General features: G+C 46.4%; 1 protein-coding gene across 1 annotated transcript in view; it reads left to right on the top strand.

Annotated features, from left to right (window-relative positions):
• The first annotated feature begins 1,872 nt into the window (after positions 1-1,872).
• Positions 1,873-9,709, top strand: part of ALPK2 (alpha kinase 2) — a 44,584-nt gene continuing 36,747 nt past the window's right edge. Inside the window, exons 1-4 of the mRNA XM_036823751.1 lie at positions 1,873-2,002; positions 4,689-4,740; positions 4,874-5,021; positions 9,564-9,691. Of these exons, the coding sequence (XP_036679646.1) occupies positions 1,955-2,002; positions 4,689-4,740; positions 4,874-5,021; positions 9,564-9,691 (376 nt within the window). The 5' untranslated portion in view covers positions 1,873-1,954. The remainder of the gene's footprint in view (positions 2,003-4,688; positions 4,741-4,873; positions 5,022-9,563; positions 9,692-9,709) is intronic.

Here is a 9,709-nt window from a genome sequence, read left to right as displayed (position 1 = left end):
GACAGAGCAGACACTAGGAGCCTTGGAGAGAATTTCCAAGAAAAAGGAAGTGAAGCAACACAGAGGGTCCAGCAGGGTTCTCTTGACGAAAATTTCCAAGAAAGCTTGCCCACGACGTCTGCTGTACAAGGGGAAATACACCTGGGACTCTTGGACCACTCATCGGCCAACTCCAGGGAGGGAAGAGAACAGAGCTCGGGCTTGGGGACTCGTGTGCCCATGGTGGCTGAATCTATAATGGAAGATGATAGTCAGGCTCTGAGTAATGTTCCCTCGCTCTCTAATACCCTTCTGGGGGAGTCTAAAGAGAGTGGTCCAGGATATTGGGAAGCAGGTAAAGAGCTGAAGATTATAACTCTAGAGGCGTCCATTTCAGAAACCGGGCCACCAAGACCACTGACAGATTCTAAGTGCAGGGAGTCAGAACCTAGTCTCATCCCTGGTAGGGTCTGGGCTGTATCTGACGTTCTAAAGGCTGATGTTGCCGTGCCTGAACTGGACCCCTCTGAGAGACCATCAGCCTGTAGTCCTCAGGCTGAGTCTGGCGGCTCAGCAATTGCTAATAACAGAGAAATCCATAAAGGTGAAGACCTAGCCGGCCATGCAAATTGGAGTTGTCTTTCCTCCCAGTGTTTGAGCCAACCCAGACTCCTGGAGTCCTCTGTGGACCCTGTAGATGAAAAAGAATTATGTGTCACAGACTTGCTATCAGAGGCTTCCAGAACTGGAAGGAAGGAAAATGTTAACAGTGTAAGTCAAAACCAAGAGGAAAGCCAACTCAGGAGGGATCGCCCTGCCTTCTTCAAACAGTTCCTGACCTGCCCTAAAATCTTAGAGTCCTCTGTAGATCCCACTGATGAAACAAGTGTGGAGTGGGCCCGGGTGGAAACACCAGAGCCTTCTGAATCTACACGGGGGGCCATCAGAGTGGAGAGTAAATTGAATGATGGAAACTTGGGCCAGAGAGTAGAAGTCCAACCATCCACCCTGCAAGTTCCGTGCCCGCAGCAAAGGGGGGAAGCCACTCCAAGTGAAAACAGCATCAGCCGAGACCAAGGGCACAGTGGGAGAGAGGAGGCAAGACACAGTCAACATGACGAAGCAAAGGAGGACGTACAGTCTGCCATTTTGCCTGTCCCGGGTCCTGTCAAAGGTGGGGAAACAATTCCAAGGGGACGCGGCAGAAGCCAAATGCAAGAAGGCAGTGAGGGGCACTTAGCAGAGTCTGAACAAAGTAAAAATAACAAAGCAGAATTAGTTTCCCCCACTTTACCTCTTTCTAGCGGTCTTGCAAGAATGACTCCCGCCTCTGGAGTTGATACTCACAGCTCCACAAGTCAAAGTCATGACCTCCCTGAGAATGATTTAGTGGAGCCCAGAAACCATCAATGTGCATTTTCTGACTCAAAGGAAAGGGGAGCTATTGAGAGTGAGTGTGGGAAACATGTGCCCACTTCTAGTGGTCTCACTTGGGGGCCATTTACTTCACCTCTTGAAGGAAGCATCACAGGCTTTTCAAGAAGCCACAAAATTGAACATAAACTAGAGGAGCCGCCAGTTGGGGAAACCAAACCCATGAGCACACCTGGCTCCCCGACAGCAACACTCATGTCCAGAGAAAGTGCATCAGAGAAAGTTCCTAAGATGCTGCAGGACCCCTGCCAGCAGGGCTCCACCCTTGGCCATGGGAAAATGTCAAGGCAGGAGAAGGTCGGCCCTGCGGTGGCCCAAGCTGGCTGCCTCCCCAGGGCCCCTCCAGCAGTGACTGGGTCAGAGGAGGTCAAGCGGAAGCAAGAAACCCCAGGGAGTGGACACTTAGCTGAGGGAGTAAAGAAGAAAATTCTGTCCAGGGTGGCCACCCTGAGGCTGAGATTGGAAGAGAAAGAAAACGCCAGAAAGAACTCAATCTTTCTTAAAAAGAGTCCTAAACTCGAAACATCGGTATTACGCACAGATGAGAAAAAAGACTCCAAAAGGCCACCTTGCAAAAGCGAAGGGAGAGGTGAGGCTGTGTTGCTTCCTATCATTATTAAAGTTTGGGTTTGTTGACCTGATGTCAAGTTCGTGTGTCCTCCTGAGCCCTTGCAGTTAAGGTGCGTGTCCACTGGGGAGGCGTCAGATGCTATGGCTGTGACCAGTGGCCTGGCACGTAGGCCCTTGGGTCTCAAACTTGAGCAGCCTCAGGGTCCCCTAGAGGGCTTGTTAAGACAGGTTGCTGGGCGCAACCCCAGAGTTCCTGATTCTGGAGAAAGTGCATTTCTAATGAGTTCTTGGGCTGCCTTGTAGGTATGCTTAACTGAGGGAGTGTGATTACTACGCCTTTCTGTTTAATTATCCTTCAAAAAAATTTTTAAAAGAAACAAGCATTAATCAGTGTAGCTAATTAGTGTAATTAAATAGACCACATGCTAAACAGGATTTACAGAAAAACATTTAGGTACAGTCCAGCAGTCTCCTTTTAATCATTTTATTTTTTCATTAGAAGTGGCTGATTGGATGTTGGGTTTTCTTCCAAATTTGAGTATAAAGTTTCTTTCCAAGTTGCCCTCCCCTTTGAGCCAGAAGTCCCCACGGGTCTCTGTTCCAGGTTTCAGACCACTTGAGGCTCAGAGCCCCGGTAACTGCAGTCAGTTCTGCTTCGCTTGGGGAACCGAGTCAATGCCAAACTCCATCCCATCACCCAGATTTCAGCCTCTTCTTCCTGAGCTCTTTCCCTTCCCATGAAACCTGGCAGAAGTCAGAAGAGATTGCAGCCAGGTAACGTGCCTGCCCGAGCCGGAGCAGAACGCTGTGGCCCTGCCTAACCCCCGGGGGCGAGACTTTTCCTCTTACCTGAGTGCTTACTGTGGTCCCAGACCTCAGCAAACGGGCCCACAGCCCCTGCTGCTGAAAAGATCGAACACAAAACGGCTTTCCGAGTTTTAAAGCATATTTAGAGAGAATGAAACCATGTTTTCAAGAGAGCTCAGGTGGTTTCAGCCCAGAGGAAAAAAATCTTATTTGGAATTGTCTGTTTCCGTGGGAGAAAGGACCATCCAGGTGCTGTTGGAGGATTTGATCTCCGGAGCCGCTCAGCCTCCCCAGGCATGAAGGGCTGCAGCCACAGGGAGCACAGCCTTCTGGGGGTGGGATGGGTAGGAGTTAGGAGTGTGTGTGTGTGTGTTGGGATGTTAGGGATGACTTGGAGAACTCTGAAAGAAATAGAACAAACTTGAGTAAACTTTTTTTCCACATTCTCAAAGCTTAATACAACCAAAGCTTTATAGTCACAGGGGACTTCTCTATCCTTTACCCTCAACACTTGGCCAGAATATACACAGCAGATAAACCTAGCTTCCCTCTTGAGCCTCATTTTACCTCCCTCTGTTTGTTTTTTTTTTTTTCCCCTCCATCCCACACAGACAGGTGTCCTTTCCCAAAGCCCTGAGGCCCCCTGACCAAGCCAGCTTCCTATCCTAGACCCTCATTTAGTTCTGCCCATTTTATGCCTTTCCCTGAATTCCCCTCCCCCAATTTTGTCTTCAGAACTTACAACGGGTTGTGGACAGGGTTGGCAGCCTTAGGAATGCTTAGGTATCAGCAAATCACCCAGGAAGGGCCCTTGAGGAAATATGTCCCAGGTGGGGCAGTGGGCTTGGGCAAGACTCTGGAGCAGGAGCTTGACACCGTGGGCCAGAGCACCCAGCACCGGTAGCTAGGCAGGGCCAGATGAAGTGAAATGAGTTTTGCCGTCAGTAAGGACTTGGTATATTTAATCTTTCTCCCATAATATTGTTAGTACCCTGAGCTACTCTCTAATGCAAGAATTTGTTACCCAAGCGCCCCATTATTATTTCCTGGGAAGAAAATAAGCTTTTAAATACGCACTGTTATCCAAGCCAAGTCTGTTGCCAAGAGATGGGAGGCACATTTAACACATTAACGATTTCACAGTAGTGGAATCTGAGGCAGCAGAGCAAACAAAGCATCGGTATTGATGACTCTTGGCTTGGCTGTGGATTCTATAACATTTTGTTACCAAAGCTGTGTAATTATGAAACTCAGTGTGAAATAGACCGACACCACGTTTCCAGTAACCTCTATCTGCCAAATTATTCTGACCACCTGGCTGTGTTAGCCATCCTCCTCTTGTCTAGGCTGCCGCCCAGTGGCTGCCCTGAGTAATTACACATTTCCCTGGTGTGCCACCCTCTCGTCCCTGATTTAAAAAGAGCTCAGCCTAACCCCTGGGAATTGTGTATTGCTCCTATTTCATTCAAGTAGACAGTTCTCTTTCGCCAATGAAATTGATATCCTAACGGATTGCAGTGACGTCCGATATCTTTCTGCAAAGATAACTGGGATCATGGGGAAAGATGGATGAATATTCTTCAGCAAATGACTTATTGTTGTTGCCTTTTACACCTGGGGGCTTAGCCACATTACTTGGCTAGTCCAGATTTTATTCTACTTCCTAACCCCCAGCTTTAATTTTGACCTGGATCATCTGGTAGTCATCTAAAAGCATCTTTATTTGGCCCAGATCCTATAGACTCGGTATCTACAACCCCCATCCCTCCCATCATTTTTTTTTTTTTAAAGTTTCAAGTTCTGTTTCACTTTGTGCATTGCAGACCTCACTCAGGAATTTTAAGTAATGAAAAGTGGGAGTTTTCTATTACTGACTTGTTCATTTTCTATCTGTTTAGGAAAGTGCCATCTCCCCTCAGACACCAGATTTCCTCATCCATGAAATGGAGGGTAATAATTATTATCCCTGTCTCTTGGGATTGTAGTGAGAATTAAATGTGATAAAATGGGAAAGTCTCTTGCCCACCCTAAAGCTCTTTGCAATTCTTATAAGACCACTGACCTACAAGTTTCTTGTTTCCAGCTCCAGTATTACTGAAAAAGATCCAGGCTGAGATATTCCCTGAACACTCTGGAAATGTAAAATTAAGCTGCCAGTTTGCAGAGATTCATGAAGATTCTACTATCTGGTGGATGAAAGATTCAAAGTCGATAGCCCAAGTGCAGAGAAGGTGCGATATCCACCCCCCACCCCCCGCCCGGTTACTTTTCACAGTTGGTTGTTTATTTCACAACACGGTTCTAAAGGAAAATAGTAAATTATAGGAAGTAAAGGGAAGATTGAAGCAGAAACTCCACATCCAAAGTACCCAAGAAGAGTAAGTAACAAAAGGACAGACACCTGGACAGGGAGGGTGGTGAAGTGTTCTCGCCTTGCCTTGGCTACCGTCACAGTTGGTGGCCTTAGGAAGGCACAAACCTTTCATTACATTTTTTTAAAATCAGGGGAACCTGTCCAATCATTTTCTAGTCTGAGGTTCTGTGGTCCCAAGATTAAAGAGCTCTCTTTTATATGCCCATGCATTTTGCTGTTCTCATAAATTCCCATTAACCTGACAAAAAGCTAAGAAGGTAAATCAAAAGGAAAAAACAATCCATGAGGTTACAGAAAAGTGGCATCTACCCAGGGCGGTGAGCTGCCATCTCTGAGATGGGGAAACCAGTTTATATCTGGGGCCATAGGTTAGAGGAGAGGAAGAGGAGGAGGGGAGAGTTGAGAGTGGGCGTCGTTGCCAAGAATACCCCGTGTGGAATGAACCTTCCTCAAGAGCCTTTCCAGCAACAAATGCTTGCTCGAGTGAACTGGTGAATCAAGCTTCTCGTCTTTTGCACCTGAGGAGGCGTGACTCATTCTAGAAACAGATCCCCTGGTTCGATGGAAACCAGCCTAACTCAAACAATTCTCAGAAGCTCCTTTCTGCCAAAGGAGGTCCTAGTTCAGCTCCCTGAGTCACGGGAGGTGTTCTTAACCCACTAATCTTATCACAAATAGGCTGGAAAAGTGAGAGAAATCAGTTTTCTGTAAAATTAAATCAAATGTCTGCTTGGAACACATCTGGAAATTGTTCCAAAGGCAACTATGGAAGACTTGAGCTATAGTTTCATTTTTGTAACATCACTCCAGAAAAATCCAACTAGACTATGATTGTAATAAAGCTGCTTTGCCTGAAAGGCCATCATTACCCTGCTTGTCTTATGTAAGGCTTAAGAGTTACAATGAAGAATAAATGGCTTGACTTTTTAAAAAAATCAAGGTGGTTCCCTAGAGCTTTATTTAAAAAAAAAAAAAAAAAAGTGCTAATTATTCATTTAAAGTACTTTCCGCAGCTGTCAGCCAAGAAAATGAACCAGCGTTTTTTGCTCTTGATCTAAGCTGAAAATTGGCACTTGAATCTTTCAGGTCCCTTTTCCATCTGAGGTGTCTTTAGAAAACCTAGCCTCCCTCTAGAAAGTGTGTGACCTAAATAGGCATGCCATCTACTAATGACACGTGGCCAAGGCCTTTAAGTTCTTGGTGAGGTTGGCTTCATTCTTCTTGGTAACACTGGCTTAGGCGCACCCATGTGCCCTCTCTGTGCTACCACTGGAGATTTGGGAGTCATAACTCCTTTGATATTAAGTCATTTATATTTCAGGTGGATTTTCAAACGTTATCAAATTTTCACCCCTAATTCCAGTTGCATGTTTCCTTTACATGTCCCTCCAAGAAATCTCTCACTGCCTTGTCAAGATATAGTTATCAAAAAGTTGATCTGTCAAACAAATGTAATAGGAACATGTAACAAAGATCTTCCTTCTGTAACTCATTAAATAATGAGTAAGATGGGAAAGCTGTTTAAAGGAACATCTGAGGAATGAATTTATACAGTTAATCAGGCAAAAGAATGCTGGAATGTTTGCAAATGGATACGAAACTTGTTAATGTTCAACAGGTAATAAACCTTGGGAGTTATCTTTTGTAGGTTTCTGTCCAGAAGTTATAACTGGGTGGGTTCTATTGGGTTGACCAAAAAGTTCATTCGGGTTTTTCTGTAACATCTTGCAAAGATGTTTAAAGAGTAAATAGCAAAGTCTGACAGAGGAGCATCTCCTATAACTAAATTCTCCTTGGGTGAGCCCATTAAACAGTGACATACAAAGGACACTCAATCATCCTTTTGCCTTTGTCCCCAAGTTTAGGATACTTGTCCTTAATAGGCTAAATTTTGGAAATTAGGTGTCAGGACACTTTCTTGTGGCTAGGACAAGGTGAATGTTCTCTGAGGAAACCAAGAAGAAAGCGGTAGCTTGTGCAGTGGTGGTTTATGTCTTGGTTCCATGAAGATCTCAAGCTGGCACCCTTCAGTTCTACCTTGGCCGTCAGCACCTCCTTGGTAACCAGGAACCCATTCTCCACTCTGGGGAGAGAGGTGCTTGGGAGTGGCCTGGGCTTTAGAAAGGGCCATTGTCCCCATGGAGTGGATTGGCTGAAAGCTGAGCACAGATCACATCATTCCTGCCGGACAAGCAGGGAGGGAAGAGCTGGCTGCCATTAGAGGCAGGTTCTCCTTGGTTGGCCGTTGGAAGGATGTCTCCACCCAGGCTGGAAGGTGGGCAGTGGGTGCTGGCAATCCTCACCCCTGCTCCCTGGGGCTGCTGACGGATTCTGGGGTCTTCTGAGAAGCCCCCAGTTTAGATGCCCTTTCCCTCCAGCCGATTTAGTTCTTGGCTGTGTTAACTCTGGTCACACTTGGAGCTTCTTTTGCTTGCACTTGTCTCCCCAGCTAAGCTCCACTCCTGTTTGGCCCTTTGTGCATTTGGCCATTCCTTCCCTTAAAGGCGAAAACCTGTGTCCCTTACAGGGTAACAGGATGTGAAACTGAGCTTTCCCCCTATTCAAAAAGGTGCAAGACCACTTCTTTTCACTTCTCACAGTTTGTATGGGTATTTTCTGTTTGTCTATCATCTCCCCCCAGACTGGAAGACCCTCACGGGTGAAGACTGTGCCTTTTTCCCCATCACCAAATCCCCCGGTACTGGGCACACAGCAGCTGACCCCCGCTGGTGGCTCGTGACCACTCCCCAGACTAGACCCTTCAGTCAGGCTTCACGTGCCAGGTGTCAGTTGCTCCTCTTGCACACCCAGGAGGGGATCTTGCTCTTTCCTCTTTCCCAGACAAGGAAACTGAGGGTGAGAGACCAGGGCTCAGCTCAGGATTTGAATCCAGGTCCTTGTGACTCCTCAGCTACCCCTCCTAGAAGAAGGCCTCTGTGGGCCAAGACAGAAAAAGGCCTCCAAGATTCTGTGCCAAGCATCAGGATTTCTTGGCTGGAAGGAACTTGTCACGGGACCGTTCTAGTTCAGCCGCCAGCCTTTCTGGCCGATCTCGACTGCCCCTTTCAGGGACACAAATGCTGTGCTGATCAACAGGCCACTAGAGGAGGATACTGCACGCCCCCCCGCCCCTTCCCCCGGTGACTCTTGGTATTTGGCAGCCTTTCCAGGAAATCTTCCCCTTATAACTGGGCTTGATCATGTCCACTTTCAGCCGTACATTCAGGATGTGCTTGGAGGAAGTATTATGATTTAGTGGACTTTGTTTTAAGCCACGGGTACATTCCAGAAGAGGCATGTGTAAATCGGAGGCTTGAAGTCTACTGAAAAGCTAAATGATAACAAACACTTCTGTTGACTATGGAAACTGAGATGAATGGATTTTGCTGTTGAATTGTGAAATGAACCAAAACATACACTGCACACACATGACCTTGGTGAATGTCTAACAAAATTCACCATAGAGAACAAAACTAGAATAATATTTGAGTATTTTTTTGACTGCAAAGTAAATTTTCTGTTTGAGACTTTGGAACAAAGATCGTGGCTTTAACTCTAATCCCAGTTATCCCTGATTTGAGGGCAGGGATCACAGATCACTTGGAGGCAGCTTATCACAGTCAAGAGGAGGGTTCCAGAGTCAGGCTATCTTGGTTTAAGTCCTGAGTCTACTCTTATCAGCTGTGTGACCTTAGGCCACTTGCTTAATCTCAGTGTGCCTCAGTTTCCTCTTCTGTGAACTGGGGACAGTAATAGTATTTGTTAGATTGCTCCAAGGATGGCATGGAAGAGATCTTAAAGTGATGAGGACAGTGCCTGACACATACCAAGTGCTCAATACACATCAGCCATGACCATCATCATCGTCACCACCACGTTTTTCTATTTAGAGCACAGTCTTGGAACTTAAGATTGAGTGGGCAGATGAATGGATGGTCTTTGCTAGGGGAGCACACTATTAAAGTCTTCAGCCCATGAGTCCTTATATACAACAAAGACCCCCTTTCTATTGTCTCTTACTGGGTCTGGGTTTGGAACTTTCAGGTTTCCTTTGAGTCCAGGACACCTGGATTAGTAACACAAGTGAGGAATTCTGAGCAGAAATGTTAACGAAAGCCCCCAGAATTCACATTTTCCATTCTTTGCTCTACTAATGGCAGTCAAACCTCCCAGGTGTTTCCGTGCATTCATATTGCATATGGAAGTGAGGATGTGAAGCAAAATCATGCTGATCGTCTCCTACAAATAAGTCAACTTTCACAGCTGATCACGATCTTGTCCTTCAGCCAGCCCGTTGGCTGAACTCACGAGGGCAGGGAAGCGTTAGTTTCTTTCTCCTGTTAGAAAAGTGCAACTTCAGAATGATGATGCATGCCCACGTTCATGTCCCCCACTGCAGAGCAGGAGACAGCTCCACTGTGTCCTTGGCCATCCTTCAAGCCAGTCAGAAGGACCAGGGCCTCTATTCTTGCTGCATCAAGAACAGTTACGGGAAAGTGACTACGGAATTTAACCTCACCACAGAAGGTAAACCTCAGCGTTGCC

Source organism: Balaenoptera musculus, chromosome 14 (genome assembly GCF_009873245.2).
Source record: "Balaenoptera musculus isolate JJ_BM4_2016_0621 chromosome 14, mBalMus1.pri.v3, whole genome shotgun sequence".
Lineage (NCBI taxonomy): Eukaryota > Metazoa > Chordata > Mammalia > Artiodactyla > Balaenopteridae > Balaenoptera > Balaenoptera musculus.
This window is presented reverse-complemented; position numbering and strand designations above follow the sequence as displayed.